This window comes from Leptinotarsa decemlineata, unplaced genomic scaffold, assembly GCF_025532065.1.
Source record: "Leptinotarsa decemlineata unplaced genomic scaffold, Ldec_3_MD MMD2_tig00026354_RagTag_RagTag, whole genome shotgun sequence".
NCBI lineage: Eukaryota > Metazoa > Arthropoda > Insecta > Coleoptera > Chrysomelidae > Leptinotarsa > Leptinotarsa decemlineata.
The window spans coordinates 12,253,442-12,270,663 of NW_027412702.1; the positions used below are offsets into that span (position 1 = coordinate 12,253,442).

The 17,222-nt window shown below is 36.4% G+C and overlaps 2 protein-coding genes across 3 annotated transcripts in view; one reads left to right on the forward strand and one right to left on the reverse strand.

Moving 5' to 3' along the window:
* LOC111511482 (uncharacterized) overlaps positions 1-17,222 on the reverse strand; it is a 121,365-nt gene that overhangs the window by 24,898 nt on the left and 79,245 nt on the right. For both annotated transcript variants that reach the window (XM_023167497.2, XM_074184196.1), the window contains 2 exons: positions 1,274-1,388; positions 1,013-1,170 (listed from right to left, as the gene is read on the reverse strand). In XM_023167497.2, the coding sequence (XP_023023265.2) occupies positions 1,013-1,170; positions 1,274-1,388 (273 nt within the window). The remainder of the gene's footprint in view (positions 1-1,012; positions 1,171-1,273; positions 1,389-17,222) is intronic.
* Positions 5,494-17,222, forward strand: part of Mct1 (Monocarboxylate transporter 1) — a 215,271-nt gene continuing 203,542 nt past the window's right edge. The window contains exon 1 of the mRNA XM_074184198.1: positions 5,494-5,636. The gene's annotated coding sequence lies outside the window, so the exon portion shown is untranslated. The remainder of the gene's footprint in view (positions 5,637-17,222) is intronic.

Below are 17,222 nucleotides of genomic sequence, written 5' to 3' on the forward strand. Positions count from 1 at the left end.
ATTTAGTTACACCCTGTATTATCGAGCAGTCTGTTTAAATAAAAATATATTTTTCCGTTAATCAGCTGTCGCCCCCATACGAACGACAACTCTCAGAAGTTGAGAAACCTGTGCGAGCTAAGGACTAACGAGGTCTTACCTTTTAACGTGTGATTCCTAACACGGTTGAAGAATCATCCCAGCAAAATAGAAAGAGAAAAATATCTGATCGAGGCAGGTATCGAACCCACGGTCTTCCGATCGTGAGTCGGGCGCACTACCACCGCTGCCAATTCCACAACAAAATATCCATCTGCTTGGGTTTCTTTATGTGAATTCCTTTCATTTTATTTTCACTCAGTATGTTTATATTTTTCCATGGCAAATCATTGAAATATTCTCTTCTCTCGAACCGAAGTTTATTACCGAAAAACACATGGATATTTTAGAATGACAGGACGCCACTTGGGTAAGATTTTTATGTATTAGCCCAAGTGGTTGATCTTTTGTGAATATATTTATGACCTCGACCATATTGTCACTAGCGATTATTATCGAAAGGGACTTGAGAAACATTTTTTTAAACCAAAGCATTGATTCATTCTGGGATTTCGGTCGGACTATTCCTAATTTTTATTCTTCTCGCCATGAAGTTTCACTATTTTCTGTTTGTTCGTTTTGTTGGTGTTCCTAATAAATTTTATTATTTGTAAACGCTGCGTCCGATTAATTAATAATTCACCTATCACCCTGTCACCGACAAAGCTATCCAGATTGACATTCGTGGTTTGAGTTTTCTGTCTTCGTAAGGGAAGATGTCATAACCAGTTTTTTTTTAGTTTAAAATTATTAAAAGAGGATCTTATCCACACGTGGAAATTTCACAAGTCGCCTCTATTGGTTAGGACTGACAGACAGTTGACATGACATATGTCTGTGGAAATTTCAGTAATAAACACCTTGAAATGTTAGTTTTCATCAGAATAATATATTTCTTCCAAAGTCACTCAAGTCACTTATTATGTATACCTACTTGGCAATTCGCAAATGAATGATGCTACTTCTGGTCCTCCACAGGTCATTGGTTTCCATAAAAAGTCCTTGGCTGGATCCATGGCTACGCATAATGGGTTACTGGATAAGGATATGGTCTCCTGCCAGTGACCCTCACCACTCAAAGGTTGGGAATTCCTAGAGAAAAATCTGTGAGTTGAAGGATAATATCAGTCGTCGCTTCTTAGCGAGTATTTTTTATCAACATGCAGCCTACCATTTTTCAACACATATTACTTACGTCCATGTAAAGTTAGGTTTTTCTGGGATTTTGGATAATCCTATCCACACATTATCGGTGATGTCGAGCTCTTTTAGATATGCTCTGATGGCATCGTACTCTGAACTGCTATCAGCTGAAAAAAAACAAAGATCGTGAATATCTGGGATTCAGAGGAAGTAACTAATTCTAGGTATGTACCTAGAAGATGTCAGCCTCGAATCAATGTTTTCAAAATAAATCACACCATGAAGGATATTTGGAATAATAATAATATAAATTGAATAGAACTGGCCGATACTTGATGAAAATCCATATTAAATCACTAATCAATACAGTTTCTTGTATGATTTTCACTATAAAAGGGTTTTAAAAAAACCGCGACACGTGTTTCGCTATACAAAAGCTATTGTCGCGGTTTTTGTAAAACCTTTCAATACAATAAACTGTATTGATTAGTTTTTTAATAATATAAATTTTAGAACTAAAATTGCAACAACAGCCATAGAAAAAAAATCTACTAGCTGAACAATTTGCGTCCCACTCCACAGTGGGACGCAAATTCCTTGGGGAACACCAGTGTTGATGGAAAAAGTATTCGACAGATGTCTATCTTTCAGGAAACTGAAGAGCCATACACAAAAATGACTCGACAAGTCATTGAAGTTTGCCCAGCAATTCCTCATGCCACACACCACACATGCCAGCAATCCATCGTACTCCATGTTTCTCGATTGAATTATTCCAAATATGGGTGACATATGACAGAAGGTCGCCTGTTGATCTTTTTTTTCGAAAACCACATTGATGATCGTTTAAGATGTTAAAGCCTTCCAAATATTCAAGGATATGGTGGTTTACGGCTTTCTCCATGATTTTTGATGTCACTGATAAGAAAGCAGAGCAAAGCGACTGGTCTACAATTATTTGGAAGAATTTTCTTGTCCTTTCTGGGAATAGGCTGAACGCGAGTAATCTTCCAACAAGAAGGAAAAACTCCTTTCTTGTAAGACAGGTTGAAAAGTCTGCTGCTGACGACAGCACACTTGTCTCGTCATTTTATTTGGATTCCAGAACATTGGCTGCGGATGCACATCTTCACCGGCAGCAGGAGGTTGTGTATCTTAACGATGCTCCAGAGATGATTTCGAATTGGGGTGAAAGTAAACAGGTTCAATTCGAAGCCACGAAAACCCAGGCATCGGCTTTTTCCAAAAAGATAAATGTCTCCGAACCGGATATATTAATGTCAGGACATACAATTACGCTTCCGATAAGCTTGTTGGGGGTTAAAATAGACCAATATGTCTTGGCACAATCATGTCGCTGGAATTGCGAAGGCTGCTTCTCAAGAGCTCGGAATACTTGTTCCGAACCAGAAAACTGTACACACCTCAGCAACTTTTGATAATATATAAAGCTCAGATCAGACTTTCATTTGGAGTATTGTTCCCATGTATGGAGCTATGACCCTAAGCATACCCTGAAGCTGCTGGATTCCGTCCAGAAAAAAGTCATCTGCCTGACCATTACTTGCAACCTTGATAGTCTAGAACATTGAAAATGGAGATTTGTCTCTCTTTTATAGATAGGAGGTGTTCAAGTGACTCAGCGCATTTGATTCTACCAAGAGCGGTACATATCAGAAATATGCGACTAACTGTGGCTGCTCATCGTTTTGAGGTTCAACTTAGTACACATTGAACTTCACTGTTTAGGAACTCTTTCATTTGAAAAACTGCGTTTATGTGAAATAAATTTCCTAAGGACGTTTTTTCAAACGAATTTAATCTCTAGCGATTCAAATCCAACGTGAATCGCTACTTTCGCACAGGCACCGCTCTTTGAGCGCCTAAAGGATTTTCCCGTAGTGCTTCTGTTTTGTCCTAAAAAATGCAATTCTCATAAAAATTACAAGTTATATCCCCTCTCTCTTAATCTAATCCAGAATTCATTGATATTTTTAAGGCGATTTTCTGCGAGGTTATTTCTGTTACCCAATCTACTCTGAAGTAGGTTCAAGTGACCTCAGGTATCAATAAATGGTTTTTGAACACACGTGACACCAAAGCACTGTATGTGGTTTCTGTGAGCATATATCTGGAAATAATTGATTATTTGATAAAAGTTTTCAAATCAATTCGTTAAGTTGTGTTATTTTCTGATAATACAATGACTATATTATGATTTGAAAATCTCTCCGTAATGTTTATTATCGTGCATTAGTCGATAATTAAGCCTTTTCTGTATGGTATAATTTAATGAATTATTCAACAACTTCTCTACGAAATGTTGACATCTACTAAAACACCCCCAGCAAGCTGTAACAAAGTACTCTCCAGTAAACCTCTTCTCGAACAGGAGCTATTATTTTAATATTCAAGAGCTACTTGACCGCGTTGGGAGTCATGGAAACACTTGTTTTTTTCTCAACATCCGAATGAAATATCAGATATTCGACGGGAGCACTTCGAGTCGATTTTAATTACTTTTTTACTGCGTCATTATTCTCTTCCGTTTTTCCCTTTTCTCGGAATTTTATGCTGCGTGTATCTTTGTGTCCGGGTCCAATCAATATTGCGACTGTTTCTGATAGGTGTGTCAGGACGGACGCTAATGTGGCGGATGGGAAAATGTTTATTACTTTTGACGATTCCAAGCGACAATGAGGTAGTAATATCGACTTATGCAGAGGCGATGCTTCAGCGCAAAAGACTTACCTTTACATTGGGGTCAACTGTTCACATTAATGTAATGATTCATTCATATGCCCAAAGTCCTAAAAATGACTCACGGAGAAGGTAATTCAAGGAAGTTGAACATACCCAATATGTGATAGACTGTGTGATAGACTCTACACACAGGTAGATGACATTCGACGTTTTAATACCAACATGTACGGTACTTTCCACTATACTGAGAGTTTCATACAATATATCTGCATAATGAGTTTCTGGAAAGATGAATAGGAAGGAGGAGATTAATTTTATGTTCCTGGTCTAAGCCCGTTGGATTTTTTTGTGAGGTTTTTATAAAATATTGTCCATAAAAATGAAAAAGAAGTGCTGAAAGAACACATACACCAGAACAAAACAATGATCTCCAGAAGAGCGTTTCGCTACCTAAGTTTAACTCTTGCAGGGTCATTTGCAGATGACACTACTTGGTTATAGGAACGTGCGTAGACACATTAGTTTTGTTATGATGTGGGAAAAGTGGTCTCAATAGGTTCATTGAACTAGAATTAAAAAAATGCATTATTCTTTTATCTAGTGATCACGTAATTTTCAATATTCTAATTTCGCATTATGAGAAGAATTTAGATGAATTAATGCTATAAGTTTTTATTGGGTATTGCGTTATTCAGTTGCAAAAAAATGGTATATTTATTTTCTTCCTTTTGGTTACAGGCGATTTTTTTGAGGTCATTGATTTTATAAAAATAATGAGATTGTCACTTGTTATTTTTTCTTGTACTCAATATCGTTAATTATAGAGAAAAACTGTGAAGATTAAAGTAAATCGAGTCTTATTCGTTATACCGAGTGCTCCAAGTTCAATTTGTTAAATTGTGTGGAAATCCATAATTTTTTGTAAATTCAGGAAATTATCTGTACGAATATCATTCGATCTGAATAGGTTCTCAAATAAAAATTAATTTTTTTTTCACTTTGAGAAATAACGATCTAGCTATCAGTAATAGATGCTGATTGCTCATGATATTGCTGATTGACAAAGTTTTCGGCATTGTATGAGAATTCAACGATACATTTCTAATTTCTACCTTATTCTATACCTACCTACCTTGAATTATTAGGTACACACAAAAGCATTTGCCTAATAACAAAATTCTTAATATTATGAGATTGCATGCATCATGATAGATTTTATAAATTCGAAAACTTTAGTTTAAAGATCTAAATTTTAGAATTCATGGGAATTATGTTCATTTAAATCGGTTAAACAGGTTAGTCTAATGTTTTTAACGGCTGTAAAACTCTGTAATCGCTGCCGTCAACAATCTCATTATTTTTATGTAGTGAGATGAATAATCTGGAAGAAAGTAGTAACCAAGTCAGTAAAATTACGAAACTTCAGTGAAAGAATATATCTCTCTGAAACCGTCTTATAATATTCCCCATCTCTTTTCAATAATTCAGTCCTCAATTGTACATCTATAAGGGAATGTCCATCAAATGGCTTGTCTATGATTAGATTTGACAGTTTTGACAGTGTTGTGCTGTTGTGAAACGTATATTTGAATTGACGTAATTCAGCGGATCGTGATTTTTTGGAAATAGTGAATCTCTGACAAATACTAACTTCAATAGTGTGAAGTGCCAGAGCAGTTCCCACAACTCTAAATTATTGGATAGTAATCACGGTAAGTCGATTTGTAAAATGAATTATTTCCCAAGTTTACTGCATCGTACTTTTTTGATCTTAGAGAATGTATTTCAACATTTTTCTGAAAGGATTCAAGTCCTCGCTCTTCGCAACCAATCGAAATAACGAAAAGAGTTGTTTTTCTAATAGTGCAGACGTCCTTTGAAAACGAAAACTAGAACTGCCAGCTCCGAGAACGAATCTATATTTCATCCTGGCAATTTCAGTGCAATCTTTGCCTTTCTATTCGGTTTACCTTGTCAGTTCCATTTTCGTTTTCCAGCAGACGTGTGCATAATATCTAAATCTCAAGCATCAGCTTCTATATTATTTATATTGCTTGTTATTTTCGGTTCCAAATTGGTTTAGGAGTAGTGCTTTGATGTATACAAGAAAAGTCGCGTTCCGAATGAATTTTGAAGCCGTCTGACGGCTGTGTCCAATTTGTAAGCTTCAAAGAGCCGCATATTTGATATATGCATTCGTTTTTACAGGGTTCTATGAGTTAACAAAAATATGTTTAGTTCGCAATATATTTAAATATCTCCACCAGTAGATGAGAAATTAGATATGGTAGTAATAGTGGAAAATATGGTGATTGATAATCATTTCAGATAATGGTTTTTTGACTGAACGTACACCAAAAGTATTTTGCTCCTAAATTTTGGTTAATAGAAACTATGTTGGCAATTTTGAAGCTTCGTGCAGATAGATCTGAACATTGAACCGAGCAACAAAAAGAACAAAGAATCGAATATCAATCGTAACACTAATTTGTACGGGATTAGGCGCGAACCGTTCCACGAACACTTCAGATTGTTTCATTTGTCGGTTTTTCTCGACTTCAAAGAAAATGCTCTCGAATGCTTCTGAGGGTTTGGACGTGTCTAAATAAAACGGCGAACGGACTCTTGCTTATGGCAAGCATCAGTCAGTATAATTAGTAAGTTTTTCGGGAATTTTCTTCCTCATTTTAGTATCTGGAACTTGGTTGGAGATGGAGTGGACTGAAGAGAAACGTTTCATTCATAGACATTCACACACAAGAATTACTGAGAATATATTTGTGGGAACAGCACGAACATTTTGTTTGTTGTTTGGATAGTTGAAATGAAAAATAACCATTTGTTGTTCCGTTTGTTGTTGTACTTGTTTGGTGGAATGTTCAAGTCTAAACGCAGTCGAATATAGACTGGGCCACTTGATGAAGTTGTAAAAAAATATGAAAGTGGGAAGTGTATCATCAGATACGACGTTAAACGGTGAAACTGAGGGAGAAAAAAACAAAGTCCTGTCAACTATCTTTTATAATCTTTACAAAACAGATTACAATTAGTACAATAAAGATTACATATGCATCATCAATTTGTGTATCCGTAAGTAGACCAAGCAATGAAAACACAACAGGTTGGTTACTGCTGCTTTGACGATGAATTGAGTTTATTATTGAAATCCACTAAAAACTAACATCCTTTTATGATTCTGGGTTCATATTAAAAAAATTGTCACCAGAAAGTAAACTGAGTCATCAATAGATTTTATCTCGCAAACAATAGACAAAACAGGAGATCTCATGCAAAAACAATAGACTTGTCAATACTGAACACGACTATTCCCTCGTGCGATCTCTTATTCATCCGCAGTGGATTGATTCGCAATGTTCCGCAGTTCAATTGCATTACAGATTCTTTGTGGAAAAGGTGATCTTCCTGCTCGCGGTATTTTGAATAACACTATGATGAGTAATGCAGACTTTGCTTCTAATATAACTTAACAATTATTCATGCTCGCACAATCACGATTTTCATAACCTTAGTTTGTTTGTGTGTTTGTACAAGTGAACACTGGTAACAAAGCAACAACAAATCCAGTTACGAGAATTGGGATGTCAGGTAGATTACGACCCCGTCGTCAAGTCATGTAACTTCAGTTTCAAGTGGTTCTTGAAAATGGCTTCAAAGCAGAAGCTGAAACGTCGAACAAATGAAAACTACACCACTACCTTTACAACCTTACGGTTGTCTTTTAACAGGTCTTCCGTGAATCTGGGCGATGGTTTCTTTATGAACTCTTTCGCCTGCCTCAGTCCTGGGAGCCTATTCCATCAATCTATCGATTCAGTTCGCATCCATGAATTTATGGATGTCTTTATACATGCTTTCGCTACCCCGCAGAAGGGTTCTGGGCCGATCATAGCGTTGGATGCCCCTTCACGGGCTAGAACATCGGCCTCCTCATTGCCTTTGTGACCCTCATGTCCGGGTACTCAAGCTGGGGTGACTCTATTTTGGGTACTTAGCTTCAGACAGCGCTCAGACAGCTTCCCACCAGTCTTGAGAAGACTTGAAATGATCTGAGCGCCTTAATTGCCGCCTGGCTGTCGGAGAAAATGACAATGATTTTATTTGTGATATTCTGCCTTTTTATTTCACCTATACAGTGTTCGATGGCTGCTATTTCGAACACTGTATAGTAACTGTTACTTAAAAATGATCTAATAAACCGAAAACGGCCGTAACAAATAATAAACTTAGTAGAAATTAGACAAAAGTTATTTATTTTCTTTATTCTATATTTAATATCATTCTTTGGCAACTGACTATTGACACGCTACTCTTTCCGCGATCTCTACGTCTCACCCCTATCGTCTACAAACTTGGCAATAAAAAACAAAGGACAGTTATATGTTGGATGTTGCATTTTGTAGCTCAAATAGGCAAGGCGCCTCTATAACTATTTTCTCACTCTCCAAACTACGGCCCGCGGGCCAAATCCGGCCCGCCAGTGTCATCAATCCGTCCCGCGACAGGAGTATTAATATCTTCCACCAAATCTGAGAATATCTTTGTTTTATTCCCCTTTTGACAGAACCATTTTGTTGACCACCACTCACAACCTTTCCTGGCCATTCCTCAGGTTTTTTCTTCGGTTCGCGTGCGCTCTATAGGGAAAAATGAGACGTTTTCACTCGACATACACACACATATTTTTCCACTTTGGAAAGGCACCCATTACGATTTACGAGACCGTTTTGCTGGCAATACGCCTTTTTCTTTTTTTCATTCTTGCAACAATATTTATTCCCGCCAGACCGAATCCCGAATTCGGATGATGTATGGCTTTCGATAGAGCAAATATTTGTATCGAAAAATGCCGTTCTGAACGAGAAAAATTCACGCTCGAGGTCTACATTATGTTTCGGGTTTTATATGTCTTTTGAGACAAATATCGAAAACGGAGATGGAAAGATAAAGCGATGGAAGTGATGAAATATGTGTCGATTCTTGGATCCTTTTGGGAAACTAATTTTGGTGCTTGTTCAGAATTATATTCAGAAATATATGAATGGAGTTTTTATCTTGGCATCATAAAGGGAAAGATTCGATTTTCCAGGTGCTGGAGAGTGTTTTTGAAATTAAAACAGATTTCAAAAGCTTCTATTTGGAGTGTTATCACCGTATCGATGGAACCGGAATAAATACGGATAGTTAGTTTAGGATCATTTAATGTATGTAAGTACCATGTATCTCATTGCATATTTTGTTTTGAGCGCACGTGAACAGGTAAAGATTTGATGGTTGTTTGGAATACTTCTTTGATTTTGTGTTTCTTCAAAATGGGTTTATTGGAGCGAACAATGTGCAGCCATTATTGATTTGTTTCTCGTATTCTGAGGTATAATATTCTACTGGAAATCAAGCAGTAAACAATGCCGTCAGGGTTCAACGGCCCGTTGACGTAAAGGCTGATTATACTAACACAAAGATTCTGGATATTATTTTACAATTTTGAGGCGAAATTTCAAGTGATGAGGAACAGCATCCAAACAAACACACCGTACAGGTAAGAGCTGGGTGGGAACGCGTTGGTAAGGTATACTAATGGTTCCAGGATTGACGAAATATTTGATAAGAAAGTTGCAGGACAAAAATCTTAACTTTCAAAACCTTCGTGATGATGACTAGAGGACATATATTGTAATTATCGTTGATTCCTCAGAGATAAGAAACAGGAACTGGAAAACAAGATAGGAGAAGGATGGCAAAGAAGAATTAGAAATAAAAAAAATTAAGAACAGTTAAAACGAAGAAAAGAAAAGTTTGAGCAAAATGCTTCAACATTCAAAAAGGTATCAAAACGAATTTTTTAGCAAAATTGGAGAAGGCCAATCTTCCCGAAAAAATAAACGATGAATTCTAGCAAGTGAAACCTAACTAACAGATATGCTGATTTCAATAAGGACAATCTTACCGTGATCTACAACATTATCGAGGAATAACTCTGCAGTCAATGCCAACGGCTGGTAGCAAAAGAAAGTATCCTTCATACTAGTTCTATTTCAGGAGAAGAGCTAATCAATTTGACCTGTTTGGCCTCCAAGAAAATTTATAGGAAAGATTGAAGTACATGTTGATGAATGCTGTTCTGATAGCTACACTAGAATAAGAATAGTGTAAAAAATGTTTCTAGATGGGGAATAATTTTTAGGAAGATTCGACATCAGGAAAAAACTCAATGAATTCGAAGACATTGAGAGCTAAAAGAGGCGTTATTGCAATAGCGGAAAATCAGGGCATCTGTGGTAGACGATGCCCCCATCGACTGGTCAATAACATACAGAATAGGTACGTACTGTGATCAACAAGAACGAAGACAAGAATACAATATTAATTTTGGCGATGAGGAAAATAACTCAAAACCTGAATGAAGAAGAACTCCAATAGACAATACGCGCCGAACCGTACAATTGACTTCTGAAGAACCCGTATGAAATAGGACGATATAAAAGATAATGATCTGATGCTGGTTTGAAACCGAAATTCTACCTGCTTAGTTCAAGAGTTACTTACTTCTGCGGATGACGTGAAAAGTGAAAACCTAAGGTTGTGCAAAAAAGCAAACATAAAAGAGATGTCTAGGAATGAAAAAAATGAAAAGTTGATAACTAATCTGTTTCAGAAGGGACAAAACTAATATTTGTTTAATATAGAAAGATTAAAAAAAGTTCCACCAAGAAATCGGTAGAATAGACAAATTGAGAGTTGAGACAGTTGATGAACAATGAAATGCGAGATATCATAGTACGGAAAATCGCTATGTGAAGACCAGCGAAAGGCCGATCATAAAAGAGACTGAAACTTATATGAAGAGACCAACTAACTAGTACATGAAGGGACAGAAAGTCGCAAAATGGAGAAAAAAACGTAGAGACAGGAAACAACGAAGGATGATATCTCACACCAATCAGAAGAGCCCCAAAAAGGGAGTCAACCACTCTTCTTGGAAGAGAAGCTGGTATCCTGAGTTTTCATAGTATATAGGAATGCAGTCAATGGAATTACTGTTCCTCTTCATTCTGCTATTTGTATTTTCCCTTGCTTGGTTAGTAAAAAAATAAATGACTTCATTCAAACAATTTGTTAATGGAAGGAAGACCTGAAATATCGAATGTAGAATACACCATATCTGCAACACTCTTCTTGCCGCTAGTTTCACCAAAAATTGTCATCAATAGTTAAACAACACCTGAAGACGCCACTTCTCAGGAAGACGAATAGATCCAAAATTCGATAGGTTGATCTTCAGTTTCTTCAGTCCATACGATCCTTCTATAAAGGTTTCCCCGTTTGTGTTTATTTTCTCGTTTGTGTATATTTTCTCAGTATTCTTTGTTTTTCATTTCCCAGTCTGATACCTGATTCCCACAGCTAGTTGAATCAATAAATGGAGCTGATGATCCCTGTATAGCATACACATACATTTTTCGTTTTCTTTGTTTCTTGAGTATTAAGGCACCAAGAAATCTAACTATTTCGGCCAGTCAGATTTTTGTCTACATTGCCCTTCCAGATCAATCAATATTACTTTTTGGTTAATCAATACCTCAAGTGTAGCGTCACTGCCTCAAAAATATTGATCCGCTTATTCAGTTGAGGTCTTAGATTGATATTCTTTGTGCACTGCACTGTGGGAGGGGAAGGCTGTAATTTAAATTTTTATTCTCTCAGTATATATTTTCTATATATTTTCTACTCGTCTATATGTTCGATCCGTCTACATATCAGAAGTTTCTGCCAAGCATGTTACCAAGATGACTGTTCATCCAATCTTCACGATTTGTAACATTAACCATGAAGTTTGTGTCGGAATTATACTTCAGTCTCATGTGGTTCAATGTTCTGAAATTTCAATTTCACACGACCACTTATGTAAGTCAATTTTTCCGACAGAATTGACTCACTCTTGCGTCCCCTGTAATTACAAGATGCATACAAAATTCAAGAGGAGATTCGAATGGGTTAAAAGCACAATTATTGTTGTTGTTTTCATTTCTCGTTACTCTCAAACGAGCTAGTTTTGCTTGGTTTATAAATAGTTTGTTTAATTCTTGGCTATCAAACCAGTTCTATTCATATGCTATCATCAGCTACTACCATGCTATAGAGCCAATACATCCTGTCTGGTTTCAGCCCCATATCTTTCCAAGTAATCCAGTCATTTAAGTTTAAATTAGGTAAGAATCTCGGAATTCGAGATACCCAGCTGTAAGTCTGTAAATACTTGTATATTGACACCCTAAAAGTTGTCTCAAAACCTACATATGGTAGGGTGTAAGCAACTATTAAATTTCAAGGTCAAAGGTCACAAAAATCGGTTTTTGGCGCTTTTTTTGGAAATATCTCATTTCCTATGGGTTTTTTGCTATTTGTATTTATTATCAATATTGTAGAATACAAAATTCTTTACAAATTTTGTTTAAAAAAATTTTTTATACGATGAACCGTTTTCGAGATACACTGTCTTACGAACAAGAAATTTTCTTTAAAAAAGTTGAGAAAGGTAATGTAAAAACGAAGATATACTCGACTAAAAGTTTTGATAATTATTCTAAAAAACATATTTTATTTATGCACGCATTAAGTGGCTGTGACACAACTTCTGCGCTTTTTAAAAAGGGAAAAAAATCATTTTTAAAAGTTTTTGAGAAACTGACAAATTTGGATGAACTAGCTGCAGCATTTGAGGAAGAAAATTGTTCGGCCCAGAGATTATTAGAAAGTGGAACTCAAACCTTATTGGCAGTCTATAATGCTCCGAAATCTGTGAAAAGTCTCGATCATCTTCGTTATATGCATTACGTCAAGTCTACAAAACTTAATAAACCTGTGCAGCTTTCAAATATTCCACCAACAAGTGCAGCTGCTCATCAACATTTCAACCGTGTATATTATCAAATTCAAACTTGGTTAGGACATGATTTGGAACCCCAGGTATGGGGTTGGGTAATGCGAAACGATTTTCTGGAGCCTATCATGACAATTTTACCACCTGCTCCAGAAGATTTGCTAAATACAATTTTCTGCAACTGCAAGAGTGGTTGTGGTTCGCGATGTGGATGCAGGAAAGCGGGCTTGCAATGCTCTTTAGCTTGTGGCCAATGTAATGGGCAAGCTTGTCTCAATGCTCTACCATATCAGAGCGACATTAACGAAGATGGAACCTTTGACCCCGAAATCATGGAAGAACTTGAGACAAATGTCGTTGAAGACGATAATGAAGACCAGTTTGAAATTTACCAGCAGCCAGAAGACGACGATGAAGAGTAAGAAGATGATTAAAATTATAAATTGTAGTTTTTGTACCCTTTATTCCATTTCTTTACTTTCAATAAAAATAAATGTATTCAATGATATTTTTTAATAAAAAGATTAATTCATAATTTGTTTTTTTTTTCATCATGTAAGAAGTTATATATATTAATTAGGTTAAAATTCAAATATAATTCCTATAGGTTCATTAACAATTCTGCAATTACAATTCTGCAATTGGCAGGTAAGTGTTGTTAAATAAATTAATACTGAATAAAAAGTGGATAAGTTAGGAAAAAAATCATAAAATATAATATAATAATTAATAAAAATTGACAAATATTTATAATCATTGATTTATCGATAGTTCATCAACTATATATGGCGCGTTTTCGACCGGAGGCACCGGTTGACCTGAAGTGATGCTGCGTGCTCTCCGCCCTCTATCTCGAAAACTGTTCATCGTATAAAAAAATTTTTCAAACAAAATTTATAGAGAATTTTGTATTCTACAATATTGATAATAAATACAAATAGCAAAAAACCCACAGGAAATGAGATATTTCCAAAAAAAGCGCAAAAAACCGATTTTTGTGACCTTTGACCTTGAAATTTAATAGTTGCTTACACCCTACCATATGTAGGTTTTGAGACAACTTTTAGGGTGTCAATATACAAGTATTTACAGACTTACAGCTGGGTATCTCGAATTCCGAGGTGAACTTACTATAATGACTGGACTAAAGTACATCTGGCCAGCATTAGGACTACCGCTGTCTTACTTTATATCCTGTCGAAGTGTTGGTTCCAAGTCAGATATTCAGCTTTCCCCGACAGTTGTATTTCTCGGAGTTATAGAGTTCCTAGTTCCTCTACCTTGATCCTCTTGGAAAATGATATTATGGTAGATTTGGAAGGGCTTAAGTTAAACCTTGGTTCATCTTCAGGGACCGCTGCCTTCCTCATTATATTATTTTTATCATTGACCCACGATGACCAGTTGGTAGTTTCAAAGTGAGTGAGTAGGGCAGGCACAGAGTATGTGGCCTGAATTTCCTCATGAAGAATAATGCATTCGAAGGTTCACAGAGAAAGGTACATTTACCTTATACTAGTGAGGACCTGATTGGCGACCCATTTGGGACTACCTTCTACAGGTAGGTAAGTTACAAAAATATGTGGCTTGGGAAGTAGATCTCCTGTGATCAATTTCAGGGAGGCGTCCTTTCATGACTGTAGGTTAGTGACTTCATCCGTCAGTCAGGAGACGCTATGGATCCTCTTAGGTTCTGCAGTCATCCAGTTTTGAAATCGTTCCTATACTTCCGTCGGCCTTGATGGCATAATGAAGAGATTTCAGTGAATTGGTTGTCATTTGAGGATGTTAGATGTTCAAAGTGCAAGCTTCATAGCTTAATGACTGCAGCAATATGAGAGCATCTGACTGCAGCATATGAGAGCATCTGTCAGTCAGCTAAGCTTGACGATACATTAGATTCAGCCCTGAGGCTGAATAAATCATTACATCAAAAGGTTCCACGTAAAACTAATTTAAGTTTCAAGGAAGAGCGATTGCTTTGAAAGATCCAGTCCGGATATTCTCTTGAAATACAGATATAATCAGTCTCCATAGAAACCTCCCTCGAGTTTCCTTGAAAGTTTCGTCGCGACCAAGCGGGCCTTTCAATGCGTCTTCGAATCTCGGTGCATTTCCGTTCGATTCGAAAAGAACCAAGTGTATACATACATTCTATATTTATCCATCCAGATTTTCCAACAATGCGATACTACATCATTTTCGAGATGATAAGCTCGTCGAGTCGAACAAAAAGTAAACCAGAAAAAGAAAAAGCTCGCATATGAAATCGAGTTTCCGTAACGGCATGCCGTCGAAGCGAGAGGATTTGCCGGGGATAGACCTCACTCGATACGAATCGCAAACAGTTGCGGACTTGTTTGTCCTAAGGGGTGCGCGTTCCCTATTAGCATATACGAAGGATGAGGCCGGCTCGTATTTTCCTATCCCTCAACCCAACAGGGCGAACTAACGAAAATGTACGTGGGTTTATTGACAGGACAAGAAGTTTTCGCAAAAATCTGAAAATACGCCAAGGGGAGCGAGGGGTCATCAAAGTCGATGTGTAATTTTCAAAAAATGAGATAGGATGAGTCGATCGATACCTCATTGAAAATAACTTTCGATTGCCTATCCACTGCTGCTTCAATCATTCAACAAATATGAAGGGTCTACTTTGGAAGATATTTTTTGTGAAGGAGTTAATGTTTTTTGAAGTTTTTTACAGAATCTGCATATTCACGTACACTGCTAGGAATCACACGTTAAATTCAGAGTTGCCGTTCGTAGGGGTGTGAGAGCTGATTAACGGAAAAACATATTTTAAACAGATTTTTAAATTTTTAATAGATATATAGATAGATATATTTATTTGACAACTTTACACTTGAATGTTTGTTGCAAGTTAGTTAAAATATACATAGAAAAAGAAAAAAAAACTAGTCGCAAGTTAAAAATATTGAATCATAAATTGTGAATAAAATGAAAGATAATTTTGAACATTACATAATCAGTCTAAAATTTTTGAAAGTGTCAAAAAACAAATATTATGTATAAACATGAGCTTCACATATCAGATGAAATAAAATCAAATCTAAATCGGCATAATTGAAGTACTTAAATAATATTGAGTACTATAAAAATAGTTTTCCAGGAGAATAGTAGTAAACATGAAGGACAATATCAAACCCTGACTTTACCATGTATGCAATTTAGTTCCCTAATCTCAAAGTTGAATTCCATGTTCAAGGTCATGAACATAAATGAAAAATGTAAACCCTGTATCGTGCATTCCCACACACCAACCAAATGTAATTACGTCACTATGTCACACACACATACACACACAAAATTTCATATGAAAAAAAAATTCTGAACGATCCCTGCACCAGACACTTCAAGGTCACATCGCCTTGATGTTACTAAACAACAACAAAAAAGCAATTAATACGTCATAGTGGTGGGGGGAGGCCCAGAACCGAAAAAAAAATTCTGAACGATCCATACACCAGACACTTCAAGGTCACATCGCCTTGACTTCACTAAACAACAACAAAAAAAGCAATTAATACGTCATAGTGGTGGGGGGAGGCCGATAATCAGCTGTAAACAACTACTAATAGTTCTGACTCTGAAGGAGCTTTGTTTGAGCACTTTGAACGAATTAGGAAGATGATTGTAGAGATTGATATTCAATGAATTTTTAATAGACCTTGTGAGTTTGTATCAAGGCTGTATGAACAGATCTGCATTTCTTGTAGCATGATGATGAATATCCTGATGCTGCGAATAGATTGATTTATTTTTATGGATTTCAAGTAATTGACTATATATGAATACCGACGGTAGTGGTAGTATATCCATTTTTTTGAAAAGCGGTTTACAGTGATCTCTGTAATTGGCGTTCATCAATATTTTCACTGCTTTTTTCTGAAGTCTGAAGATTTTAATGGAGTGAGAGGAATTACCCCATAAAACTATGCCATAATTCATATGTGAGTGGAACAAAGCAAAATATGAACTTCTCAGGGCGTCAAGAGACAAGCAAAAAGGAGACAGGTCAAAAAGCAAATATCCTCTTACACTGCTTCTTACTCAGTTCATCAATGTGTGCATACCATGATAAATTCCGGTCAAGAGTGAGTCCTAGTAGTTTGGCAGTATCATCGCCATTTTCAGTGGTTTCAGTATTTGAGGTCGTAAACAAGACCTTCTGGGTCTTGCTTTCATTTAATTTCAACTGATTTGTTGTGAACCACAGAGACGCCTGTCTCAGAGTATCATCAGTAATTGATGGTAATTCGATTATGTTTTTCTGAGACGTTATTAGAGTTGTGTCATCTGCGAAAAGAACACATTTACCTGGTGACATAAAATGTCATATATCAAGAATAGCAATGGTCCCAAAACGATTCCCTGC